Raw genomic sequence first — 14,096 nt, 5'->3', positions numbered from 1 at the left:
AATTAAAATCAATGAATCAGATCCTTACTAGCTATGAATGAATACTTATACGTTACACAAAATGTCTAATGCACTCAACATTGTTATAAACATTTTCTGGATAGAAAACATTCCTTCTAGCTCATTTAAATAAAAGAATAACAAGTTAGTGCCCATTTGTTTATCAAAGAAAGAAAAAAGGGGTGGTGAAATGCTCCTTAAATTTGTGCAAAATTTGTTTCTTGGAGCTGTGAGAAAGGTTCAAAAGGCTACTTTTATAAATACAGTCAATTTCTTCTCTTAATCCCTTTAATTGGATTCCACAAAGAAACGATATTGATAGAATGTGAACACAAATCATAGGACTATCTTTGTTCCCAAAATGCAGATACTGAACACACTGCCTGTCTGACTACAGAAGAATTCAGACAACAGAAAACACCCCCATTTAAAGAAGTCTTAAATCAGATATAAATCTTGTGGGCTTCCTTGGTGTCACAGTGGTAAAGAACCTGCCCGCCAATGCAGGAGACATTGGTTCGATCCCTGGTCCAGGAGGGAACACATGCTGTGTGGCAGCTGAGCGCACGCACCACAACTACTGAGCCTGTGCTCTGTAGCCCATGCTCCGCAACAAGAGAAGCCACCGCATGAGAAGCCTGCGCACTGCAGGTAGAGAAAGCCTGTGTGCAGCAACCAAGACCCAGCACAGGCAAAAATTAATAAGTAAATAAAATTATTTTTAAAAAAAGGAAGTAAATCTTGTACTATAACAAAGTTAGCAACTAAAAGATATTAGTACCACCCACTAAAATAGCTCAAGAGACCCTAGATATGGTATACAGAATCATGTAATTTTTCACCTAGTAGCAGGGATATAACAATATTTTTTCAAATCCCCTTAATCAATAGTAATAGAACTAAGGCTAGGTCCAAAACTCAATTTTTCAGCTAAGTAAATTTTAAACTTACTTCAGCAAGTCACCGGTTTCCTGTTCACTGTCTTGTGTTGTATCCAAAGAAAAGGCCTCTGAGAGCTCAGCTGAGCTGGACTCCTGTTCCTCTGCTGGAAGCACCTGGGTTCTCAGGGAGCCACCAGCACTTTCCCTTTGGCCCCCTTCCTCATGACGACTGGGATTTCGTAAGTCTTTCTCAGGTTTGTCATGTTCATCTTTGAAAGAAGACTGCTTGGCTTCACCAAGAGATGATTTTCCTGAGATATTGAATAAGTTACCTAGAAACTGGAAGAAGCTTTCTTTTGGCTGTTTATCACTTTCTCCTATTTTGGCCTCTGAAGTGGAACTGGAAAGGTCGTTGGGCTTTTTGGAATCTTCCGGTGTTGGAAGAGTGATCAGCTGCTGGGCCTGGGTCCTTCTGTCCTCACTTTGGGGAATCTTAGAAAAAACAGAGAATATTAAGCATCATCATTTTAAAAAATGACACGGGCTGACTGCTAACCTATTGCGTGACACTCTCTGTGCTGAAGGCCTGGGATATTTCTGTGAATGAGATGGATGGTTTCTACCTCTTAATAGTTTACAACCTACTAAAGGGCACAGTCAGCACAGCGTTAACAACATGATATGGTAAATGTCACAAAGGGAGAAGTACAGTCCACGTGGGAGCCCAGAGCTAACTAGTAGGTCTGGGGGCGGTGAGAGCAGAGGAGGTAACTTGGGGTGGGGGGTGTGCCCTTGGAAGGAGACGTAGACAGAGCCAGTGGGATGCCCGTGCATCGCCCTCTGTCTCTGCTTCCCCCCAACCCCACGACCTTCCCCAGCCCACACATCCATCTTCTCTCCATGTCCAATGAGGAGTCAGCTTCTAATTTAAAATGACTGGAGGTAAGATTGTAAAATGAGAAGAGCGAAAGGTAAGTGTGGAGAGATAAGTAAAGGCACACATCATAGCAAACCTTCTATGTATCTCAATTTAGCCCTTGTTATTACAGAACTAATAGACAGTATTCTTATGTGCTCCATACAGACAACACCTAAACAGACTTCATCATTTCTGCTTGTGTTAACCCCTGAAGCTACCACATGATAGAAAACTGTTTCTCAAGAAGATGAGGAAAGACAGCAGCATGGTGTATCAACTGAGAGGGAAAGCCCACTATCAACTCTCCATGGTATGCATGGAGGTATATCTATGTCAAACCTACTCTCCCAATTCACAGCACCCTCCCTTTCCCCTCCCTGTGTACACGTCTCTATTCCTGCTCTGGGAACCTGCTGTACAGCTTGGGGAGCTCAGCCGGATGCTCTGTGATGACCTAGATGGGTGGGATGCGGCGGGGGAGGAAGGACAAGAGGGAGGGGATATATGTCTGTTAATACTTGGAGCTGATTCACTCTGTTGTACAGCAGAAACATGAGCTTATAAAGCAATTATACTCCAAATTAAAAAAAAATGGCAAAACACAAAGCCCTGATATATGCATTAACGCAGATGGTGGGCAGCACCAGGAATTCTTGCAGATGCTGAACACTTTCAGGGGTGTGTTTTACCTGCTCATAATGAACCTACTAGTGAAGCACTGGAGAAGGAAATGGCAACGCACTCCAGTACTCTTGCCTAGAGAATCCTGTGGACAGAGGAGCCTGGTGGGCTGCTGTCCATAGGGTCGCACAGAGTCAGACACGACTGAAGCGACTTAGCAGCAGCAGCAGTGAAGCACACTCCATTCTCGTGTACACCATGCGGCCGTGCTGGCAGTCCACGCTCTCTCCTGCCTAAAGCGTCCTTAGCTTCAGGCAAAGGGGCCAACTCAGCCTGCCTTTCCCAACATGCTCACTCACCTACTTGTACGAGGAATGCCGTCTGATAGTATCTGTCAGATGTCACACTCACTGGTCCTTATAAAAGGAAAGCTCAAGTGTGAGTCAGAAAAATATCAACGTGCCAAGGTGAAACCACCTTAGGCCACTGCAGGTTCACAGGATGAAGTTTTGTAAGAAGCTGATCTTCAAGAAGGCAAGAACATCCAAATGTCATTTGTTCACTTCCTTCCTTGTTTTAATCCAAATTCAAAACAGCTTAAAGGAGTGTTCCACTAACCACTAATAATACTTGGCATATGAATGGCTGCAAAATGTTTAGAACCCATTAGCCTAGGAAATTAATTTCAAGTGAACCATATTTCAAGGTCTGTTCCAACCTTAGGAGTCAGGACTATTTTTGAATAAACACATTAGCATTTTTCTATGTGTTAGGTCCTTAATATAACTTCTGAGTCTTTTACATTTAGAATACCACCAGCCTTCTAGAGTCAAAGTCTCACCTTTTACTGGTTTCAACTGCAACTCAAGCCCACATATCTCCACCTCATCCACCAAGCCTTCTGCTCTTTATGGGAGCCTGCTCTATAAATGAACTGCGCTCTCTCCTCATGTCAACAGCTTAAATAGCCTCTCAATATGACAGCAGAAAATATGCTAGATGACATTTTGAAAGTGATCATGTGTTATTTTTTTTTGTCCTTTACTCCATTTACTTTGTTGTAATGGCTAGCCACAATGCTTAAGTGAACTGTAGGCTACTCACTAAAATAATACCAATATTCTTAAATGCATACAGATTCACAAGGGGGTTTTATAAAACTGGCACAGTGTTTTGTTTTTTTTTTTAAAGGAAAACAGAATATAATGATTACATTTTTGACATCAACAAAATCAAGACAAAAAACTTCTATAAAATCAAAACTACTATTTATCTCACTGCCTCAATTATTTTTACTTACTTGACAATTCCTTTCAAAATACAATGGACTGCTTCCAACAGTATGGTATTGGCACAAAAACAGAAGTATAGATCAGTGGAACAAGACAGAAAGCCGAAAGATAATCCACACACATATGGGCACCTTATTTTTCACAAAGGAGGCAAGAATACACAATGGGAAAAGATAATCTCTCTTCAATTAAGCGGTGCTAGAAGAACTGGACAGCTACATGTAAAAGAATGAAATTAGAACACTTCCTAACACCATACACAAAGATAAACTCAAAATGGATTAAAGACATAAATGTAAGACCAGAAACTATAAAACTTGTAGAAGAAAACATAGGCAGAACACTGTATGACATAAATCATAGCAATATCCTTTATGACCCACCTCCTGGAATAATGGAAATAAAAACAAAAATAAATAAGTGGGACCTAATTAAACTTAAAGGCTTTTACACAGCAAAGCAAACTATAAACAAGGTGAAAAGACACCCTCAGAAGGGAGATAATAATACCAAACGAAACAACTGACAAAGGATTAATTTCCAAAATATATAAGCAGCTCATACAACTCAATACCAGAAAAACAAGCAACCCGATCAAAAAGTGGGCGAAAGGGCTAAACAGACAATTCTCCAAAGAAGACATACGGAGGGCTAATAAACACATGAAGAGATGCTCAACATCACTCATTATTAGACAAATGCAAATCAAAACTGCAATGAGATATCACCTTGCACCAGTGAGAATGGCCATAATAAAAATCCACAAACAACAAGTACTGGAGAGGGTGTGGAGAAAAGGGAACCCTCCTTCACTGCTGGTGGGAATGTAAATTGATAGAGCCACAACGGAAGACAGTATGGAGATTCCTTAAAAAACTAGGAATAAAACCACCATATGACCCAGAAATCCCACTCCTAGGCATATACACTGAAGAAACCAAAACTGAAAAAAATACATGTACCCCAATGTTCCCTGCAGCACTATTTACAATAGCCAATATACATGGAAGCAACCTAGATGTCTTCTGACAGATGAATGGATAAAGAAGTTGTGGTACATATATATGATGGAATACTGCTCAGCCATAAAAAGGAATGCATCTGAGTCAGTTCTAATGAGGTGGATGAACCTAGAGCCTGTTATACAGAGTGAAGTAAGTCAGAAAGAGAAAAACAAATATCATATATTAACACATATATATGGCATAGAAGGATGGTACTGAACCTCATCAGTATCATCCTTCTAGATGCCATATATATGCTAGTAAAGTAATGCTTAAAATTCTCCAAGCCAGGCTTCAGCAATATGTGAACCGTGAACTTCCTGATGTTCAAGCTGGTTTTAGAAAAGGCAGAGGAACCAGAGATCAAATTGCCAGCATCCGCTGGATCATGGAAAAAGCAAGAGAGTTCCAGAAAAGCATCTATTTCTGCTTTATTGACTATGCCAAAGCTTTTGACTGTGTGGATCACAATAAACTGTGGAAAATTGTGAAAGAGATGGGAATACCAGACCACCTGATCTGCCTCTTGAGAAATTTGCATGCAGGTCAGGAAGCAACAGTTAGAACTGGACATGGACCAACAGACTGGTTCCAAATAGGAAAAGGAGTACGTCAAGGCTGTATATTGTCACCCTGTTTATTTAACTTCTATGCAGAGTACATCATGAGAAACGCTGGACTGGAAGAAACACAAGCTGGAATGAAGAATCCCGGGAGAAATATCAATAACCTCAGATATGCAGATGACACCATCCTTATGGCAGAAAGTGAAGAGGAACTAAAAAGCCTCTTGATGAAAGTGAAAGTGGAGAGTGAAAAAGTTGGCTTAAAGCTCAACATTCAGAAAATGAAGATCATGGCATCTGGTCCCATCACTTCATGGGAAATAGATGGGGAAACAATGGAAACAGTGTCAGATTTTATTTTTCTGGGCTCCAAAATCACTACAGATGGTGACTGCAGCCATGAAATTAAAAGATGCTTACTCCTTGGAAGGAAAGTTATGACCAACCTGGATAGCACATTCAAAAGCAGAGACATTACTTTGCCAGCAAAGGTTCGTCTAGTCAAGGCTATGGTTTTTCCTGTGGTCATGTATGGATGTGAGAGTTGGACTGTGAAGAAGGTTGAGTGCCGAAGAATTGATGCTTTTGAACTGTGGTGTTGGAGAAGACTCTTGAGAGTCCCTTGGACTGCAAGGAGATCCAACCAGTCCATTCTGAAGATCAGCCCTGGGATTTCTTTGGAAGGAATGATGCTAAAGCTGAAACTCCAGTACTTGGCCACCTCATGCGAAGAGTTGACTCATTGGAAAAGACTCTGATGCTGGGAGGGATTGGAGGCAGGAGGAGAAGGGGACGACAGAGGATGAGATGGCTGGATGTCATCACTGACTCGATGGACGTGAGTCTCAGTGAACTCCGGGAGCTGGTGATGGACAGGGAGGCCTGGCATGCTGCGATTCATGGGGTCGCAAAGAGTCGGACATGACTGAGCGATTGATCTGATCTGATCTGATCTGATACAACACAGACATAGAGAACAGACTTATGGACAAGGGACGGGGAGAAGAGGGAGATGGTGAGATGAATGGAGAGAGTAGCATGGATGCATATACACTAATATATGTAAATAGACAGCCAATGGGAATTTGCTGTTTATGATTCAGGGAACTCAAACTGGGGCTCTGTAATAACCTAGAGGGGTGGGGATGGGCAGGAGGTGGGAGGGAGATTTAAGACGGAGGGGACTAATGTACACCTATGGTTAATTCATGTTGATGTATGACAGAAATCAAGCCAGTATTGTAAAACAATCATCAATCAATTAAAAAAATTTTTTAAATATATAATGGACTGTTTCCTAAGCAAGGAAAATACATTTTGCTAAACTAGTGAATGCCTTCACATTTAACCTTTTTAGAGTGATACATATAAATTTTTTAAAAACCACTTAATTCTCCTTCCTTTCAGTAATCACTTCTTTGCTATCCCAGAATCCCTGTATCTTAAATGTAATAAGAACATTTTCTCAGTTTCCTTAAATTTATTAGTTGCTTAATTTTTGCCTTATAATCCTATGAGAAATTAGTGTCAGTAATTAAAATACCTTCAACAACAACAAGAAAAGTATTTATAGAGACCAAAATTAGCAGGAAAGGGCACTGTTATTAACATGACAAACCGTGTATTTATATAACTACATACTAAAAGTCTGATATAAAATAACTGCTCTTAAGCCTTCAGCCTAGACAGCAATGAAGTTCAGCCTGCCACAAGCTAGGGCCAATGTCACCTGCCAACTGGACAATCTGCCACTGATTCAACAAGTGAGAAACAGAATGAAAACACTCAGGATTCAAGCAAACACTAATAAAACATTGTTTCCAGTTGTCCTCAAAGATGCTGGTACTCTGCATATAACATATAAAGGCTACTTATGAAGGCATATGTATTTTGGGGAATTTAATTTTTTTCCCCTACATACTCAATATGTTGTAATGAAGTGTGCTTAGGTCCAAATTCATCTGTCTGTCTATCCTCTTTGCTATGTGTCCAAAACAGGGAAATACAGGAAAGCATTAGGTACAATGATTAATAAGACTTAGCTGTGGATTCAAAGAGCTGACAGTCTAGCAAGATACTCATCATTGCATCACCATGTGGAGCACTGGAGAGCTATGTACACAATGGGTTGGTCAGTCATGTCCAACTCTTTGCAACCCCAAGGACTGAAGCACGCCAAGTTTCCCTGTCAATCACCAACTCTTGGAGCTTCCTCAAACTCAAGTCCATTGAGTCTATGATGCCATCCAACCATCTCATCCTCTGTCATCTCCTTCTCCTCCTGTCTTCAATCTTTCCTAGCATCAGGGTCTTTTCCAAGGAGTCAGTTCTTTGCATCAGGTGGACAAACTATTGGAGTTTCAGCTTCAACATCAGTCCTTCCAAAGAATATTCAGGACTGATTTCCTTTAGGATTGACTGGTTGGATCTCCTTGCAGTCCAAGGGACTCTCAAGAGTCTTCTCCAACACCACAGTTCAAAAGCATCAATTTTTTGGCACTCAGCTTTCTTTATAGTCCAACTCTCACATTCATACATGACTACTGGAAAAACTATAGCTTTGACTAGACAGACATTTGTCGGCAAAGTAATGTCTCTGCTTTTTAATGTGCTGTCTAGGTTGGTCATAGCTTTTCTTCCAAGGAGCAAGTGTCCTTTAATTTCATGGCTGCAGCCACCATCTGCAGTGATTTGGGAGCCAAAAAAAAAATAAAGGCTCTCATTGTTTTCACTGTCTCCTCATCTATTTTCCATGAAGTGATGGGACCAGATGCCATGATCTTAGTTTTCTGAATGCTGAGTTTTAAGCCAACTGTTTTGCTCTCGTCTTTAACTTTCATCAAGAGGCTCTTTAATTCTTTGCTTTCTGCCATAAGGGTGGCATCATCTGCATATCTGAGGTTACTGACATTTCTCCCAGCAATCTTGATTCTAGCTTGTGCTTCATCCATCCTGGCATTTCACATGATATACTCTGCATATAAGTCATACAACCTTGATGTACTCCTTTCCCTATTTGGAACCAGTCTGTTGTTCCATGTCCATTTCTAACTGTTGCTTTTTGACCTGCGTACAGATTTCTCAGGAGGCAGATAAGGTGGTCTGGTATTCCCATCTCTTGAAGAATTTTCCAGAGTTTGTTGTGATCCACACAGTCAAAGGCTTTGGCGTAGTTAATAAAGCAGAGGTAGATGTTTTTCTGAAACTCTCTTGCATTTTCAATGATCCAACGGATGTTAGTGCTTAAGATCCCTTGGAGAAGGGAATGGCTATCCATGCCAGTATTCCTGCCTGGAGAATTCCATGGACAGAGGAACCTGGTGGGCTATAGTCCATGGGGTTCCAAAGAGTTGGACATATGGGAGAATCCACTGCAGAGAGGAGATAACATGTGCACTTGCTCCTGAAGGGCGAGAAGAGCACTTGAGACAAGGTAGAGCATGCGTTGAGCACACGTAGTGTGAAGTAAGTTTATTACGGCAAGGGTGTTGCTGAAGAAGACTCGGGCACAGAGGAGGGAGAATGAGGTCGATAAGATGACCAACTAGAAGTGGCGGGTGAGAGATAACAAAGTCACAGATAACTAAGTTTTCTAAATGGGGAGACTAAGTAGTTAAGCCAATAATGGACAAGGAAAACAGAAGGCAAGAGCCTTTGTGGGGGTTGGGGGAGGTGAGGCAACAAAGCAGATGTCAGACATATTGAATCTGTGGTCCCCAGTGAAGCAGTCAGAGCCCAGTTAAGAATGTGATTTGGTGATACACAGCATGTGCAGGGGAAAGCAGGACTAACAAAAAAGCACTGGGGGGAAAAAAAAGGGAAAAAAAAGATTAAAAGGCAGGCACAAAGAAGGAAACAATCAGTGAAAGAGATGGGGAAGGCCAAAACCAGAACAGTCATCCCAGCAGACATTTCCAAAAGCAAAGGGGAACAAATGGCAAATGCTACTGGGAGGTCAAGGAAGATGAGGATGGTGCTTCTCACTGTTCTTCAGAAACATGAGGCCCACTCATACCTCAGGAACTGCGCATTCACTCTTCTCTCTGCTAGCATTTTCTTCCCCCACAGAGCTATCGACTCACACCCCCTCACCGCCCTCAGACCTTTACTTAACTGTCATCCCTTCATTGTAAGTTTCCCCAGTCACTCAGTCTAAAACAGTAAACTCCTCCACTCCGAAACTGCCTGCATCTCTTCTCTGCCTCATTTTTCTCCTAGGTACTTACTAGTATCAAATACACATTTCACAAACACACATTACTTGATATGTTTCTTTCTCTAGAAAGTAAAAGCCACAAAGGCAGGGTTATTCGTCTGTTTTATTCATTGTTGTTATGTTTAGCATCTTGAAATGTGCCTGACAATAAGAGGTGCTTAAATACTTGCTGGATTAATAAACAAAGGAACTGAAGACCATAGGGAATCCCTAGGAATGCAGGAGAAATAGTCAAAACAGCTCAGGAATTCGTGCGTACAGCCCTAAACTCAAGGTGTTAAACAGTGGACACATAGCAAGAAAACAGGAACACTTGGTAAATAGAGGGGAACACTTTTGAGAGACTTTTTTAACTAGAAAAAAGGGGAGGAAAGGTGACAGTTTAAGGTCCAAGACAGAAGAAATGTCTTTTTGTTCCTGTTTTATGGTTCAGCTGTATACCTGGTGGGGAGGGAGTAACTGCTGAACAAGATAAGGATGACAGGTTCAAGAAAGAAAAGCAAAAGGTGATGAGATGATGAGTACAGTCCCTAATATGTCTAAAAAAGGGGAAGCATGAGCCTCGGAGCGTAGTAGGAGTACTTCCTCTTCCAACTACAGTGATAAGGAAGCAGCTAAAGCCTGAGCAATTCTGTAAGGGGGAGAAGATGATGAGCAAGGTCTAACACGTGGCTCTGACCTCAGAAGTGAGAGGAGAGACGCTCAGCTGAAGGAGGGATGCAGAGGTGGAGCTGGGATCTGAGCTCCCCAAATAGAGAGGACTTGGAAGAGTGTTTGGGGGAAGGCAGCCAGGGGCTGTCACCAGGGGTACCAAGGAGCAGTCAGGGCCAATGTCGATGTCAAGGTATTCATTCTTCTCTGGGTGATGAATTATAAGATACTTCCCTGTGCTTTGATGCAACAGTGAAAAACAAAACAAAACCCAACAGTCCTGCTTTCATAGAGTGTACATTCCAGTGATGTAAGAACTTGTTTTCAGGTCTAATGGGCATAAGTATGTCACCTCCTTTGGTAGTCTCTAGCAAGTGCCAGGTGCTGTCCCAACATGATGAATGGCACAGGGAACAAGGTCAAGACGGTCAAGGGATAGGGAGTGTCAGCAAAGCGCCTGCTGAGTGAGAAACAGTGAAGAGCCACATGACTCCTCCTTGAGTCTCTCGGGCACATGGGTTGGGCGTCCCTTCTCCCTCAGGCTCTGCCTTCATCGTGCACAGCAGGCATGATTCTTACAACACCTTGAGCCCCAGTTCCTTAGCACCCTCAAATCCGATGACCTCCACTTCTGCTGGGCCTTACTGTTTGGCTAACCCTGACCCTTGTCTTTACCCATAAGCACCCAGCCTGTGAATCTCAGTCTCCGGCATTCCCGAATTAGTCACACCCTCTCATCTTTTCAGCTCTCTTACCCCACTGTGCCAGGTGCATCAGTCCTTCTGTGTCATCACAGCTTCTGGCCTCTCGTTCTGTCTCAGTTCCCACAAATTTTCATATCTTTTCTGTCCAGTTATCAAATATGGTTAACACACTCAAAGTTTCTTTTGTTTGTTGTTTGGTCATCCCCACCCCCCAAAATTCCAGTTTTATCTTTTCCACAAAGTAACTATGTCTTGGTTTAAAAATCCATGGGGATACATACAGCTAAGTGGATGTAGTTGGCCAACAACTAATGATTTACAGTTTCTGCTGGAAATCAGTCTGCAACCTCCCCATTTCCGATGGAAGCTATTTCAAAGCTTTACCACATCCCTTAAGTCATCCCCTCCACCACCTCATCCCTCGCTGAGCAGAGGACCCTACCTTCCACTTCACAGAGATGCTCTCTCATAGTCCTGCCCCCACCCCTCCTCTATCTGCATCACAGCGGCAGCATCAGTCCCACTTCCTTCATTCACCCTCGCAATGCAGGGAGGACGACTCCTCCTCCAAGAATCCACCAGGGCACCATTTCATAGTGCTTGATGTCTTCTAAACAGCCCCCTCACTTCCTCATCTGCCCGTCCATAAGCCCACCATTCAAAGTTTAAGTCCAGGGAAAGATTTCTCCTCTCTTCACTACCAACCTCATTGACAGAAGTTACCAACTGTCACCATCTTCTTTCCCTTTCCTCTCAGTGACTCTTTAGCCGCTGCAATCTGGCTTCAGAGACACTTTCATACTTGTTAATTCAACATATTTTTTCTGCTCTGATCTAATGTGGTATGACTACAGGAGGTAAGACTGGGTCTGATCCTGAAAGCCAATCTCCCTTTGGCTCCCATGACATCACCCTGAGGTTTCGCTTCTTCTCTCAACATTCTCTCCGCCTCCTTCTGGTTCACATTCTTCTAGCCATCCTTTCTTTGCATATCACGTTTTTCCAGCTTCCAGCCCAGGGCTGCTTTACCTTCATGATCTTCTTACGCGTTCTCATTTCTTACCAATCAATCTGATGATTCTCAGATGTGTATTCTCAACTCAAACTGTATATCCAGTCATCAGCTAGCCACCTGAACGCTTCACTGGAACCTCCAACTCAGTACATCCAAACTGAACTTGACCATGCTGTGTCTTCATTCTTGCCCATTTTCTGTAAACTGTAACATTCCCACTTGTTGAACAGTCAATGAAACGCCAGGACACCATGACCTCACCCTGAGAAAGCTGCTGGCAGTGAGTGACTTAACCTGTGTCCCTGCTTCCATTCCTAAAGTTCCCCAGTCCGCTCTCCACACAAAAGCCACAGCAATATTTCAGATTTCAAATCTGACCATCCCTAAAGGGCTCTCATGCCTGTGCACCCTTGTCAGGATAAAATCCAGACCTCCTAGCATGGCATTCAAGGGCCTGGTGGATCGAGCTCCCATGTGCCTTTTATTCCATCTCTTGTCACTTGTAATGCCTACAGGGCCTGATGTCACCATGTGTGTTCTCAGATATTCTTGAGACCTGTTTTCTACTCCTCTCCCCTCTTGCTTCCTCTTACTACAGGTATGTCTTTGCACAACACTATTATCACTGCTGATACCATTTATCCCTTGCCCTCTTTGCCTGGGAAATTACTACAACTCAAGTTTTTCAGAATGGAAACTGCCCACATACAACATATTCATGTGCATGTGTGTATGTGTGTGTTCTTCCCATAAACAAAATCACAAGGTGAAGGCAAATGACTTTATGCTTTCATTGCGAGTAGGACTATTACCTAGATTACTTATGGTTACCCAAATTGGGCATTTATAAACTAAAACCAGATGCCTACTAGAGAATTCTAGTTAGTTTTCTCCTAAGATATCTGGCCACAACACACTGCTTGGCAGAATCATTCTCTGATATCAAGACTGAGTAATTGGTGGCACCTTTTGGCAGGACTTTTGCTTCCCTGGTGGCTCAGACGGTAAAGAATCTGCCTGCAATATGGGAGACCTGGGTTGGATCCCTGGGTTGGGAAGATCCCCTGGAGGAGGGAACGGCTATCCACTCCAGTATTCTGGCCTGGAGAATTCCACGGACAGAGGTGCCTGGCAGGCCACAGTCCATGGGGTCGCAAAGAGTCGAACATGACTTTCACTTTTTTTGGCAGGACAGGGAATATGGGAACAGAAGGAAATTAGGATAAAATACACTGAATTCAACTTTGAGTCAAATCTCATACCCAGTGACATTCATAGGAACGGCCCGTCAAAGAACCAGCTCCATCACCCTGAAGCTCAGAACAACATACTGGGCTGGAAGGACAGCTTTGTTGTAGGCTAAAATGTAGGTAAAAGTGAAATCAACAAGGGCAGGTGTGTAAGGTAAGAAAAGAAGTTAACGACGTAACAAAAGAAAAGCCATTCCCTTCTGTTATGGTATAAAAACGTCTCCAGTGAAAACACTGGGCCACGATAATGTTTTTAATTCTAGGAGAGCTTTCTTGAGCTCCTTCTGATGTTCTCAAATCAGTATCTGGCACCTCTGGAGGCATATTTACTCACAAAAATCTGGAGTAGGTACATGACCCTTCATCCCCAGTTTCCACTCTGACAAGGTACTCCATCACACCACAGGGTAGGACTAAGTGAGGTTTACGAGAGGTTGGTGTAGCAAATCACACCAGATACCATGCAATACATTCAACATTCAAGAACGCTGGGATATCAAGGCCTCAGACCAGTGTCAGCTGCACTGACAGGCTTTTCTCTGGCTGTTTGATCACGTGAACAGTAACACACATTGTCATCTCCACTTCAGGTACCTTGACGGCACTTAGTCTTTAAAGAAGCAATCAAGGGGTGAGATGCTTCGACTTTTAGCTAAAATTCAGTGTGTGTACATATGTTCATGTGTGCCTTCAAGTGTGACAGAAAAATCAATGCTTCTAATAGTTGATTTCCAGACACACAGAAAAAGTCTGCACCATTCTTAAACAAAGAGTGAGATTCTAAGCTGGAGTCAAACTTCATGTGATAAGAAGGCCGCTCTTTTCCTGAGGACCTCCTCTGTGTCAGGTATTGTACAATGCGGCACATGTTATCTCAGTTCATTCTAAAACATTTCTATAAAATAAGAGTAAGACACCCCTTCCCCCTCTCCCCGCCTGCCCTGACTAAAGAGAACAAGCAAAGTTCAGAGAGGCTG

At 42.7% G+C, this 14,096-nt stretch overlaps 1 protein-coding gene across 2 annotated transcripts in view; it reads right to left on the bottom strand.

Moving 5' to 3' along the window:
- Positions 1-14,096, bottom strand: part of CRYBG3 (crystallin beta-gamma domain containing 3) — a 126,212-nt gene that overhangs the window by 78,429 nt on the left and 33,687 nt on the right. For both annotated transcript variants that reach the window (XM_055567876.1, XM_055567877.1), the window contains exon 3: positions 952-1,373. In XM_055567876.1, coding sequence (XP_055423851.1) covers positions 952-1,373 — 422 coding nt within the window. The remainder of the gene's footprint in view (positions 1-951; positions 1,374-14,096) is intronic.

The sequence above is a fragment of the Bubalus kerabau genome, chromosome 2 (assembly GCF_029407905.1).
Source record: "Bubalus kerabau isolate K-KA32 ecotype Philippines breed swamp buffalo chromosome 2, PCC_UOA_SB_1v2, whole genome shotgun sequence".
Taxonomy (NCBI): Eukaryota; Metazoa; Chordata; class Mammalia; order Artiodactyla; family Bovidae; genus Bubalus; species Bubalus kerabau.
This window is presented reverse-complemented; position numbering and strand designations above follow the sequence as displayed.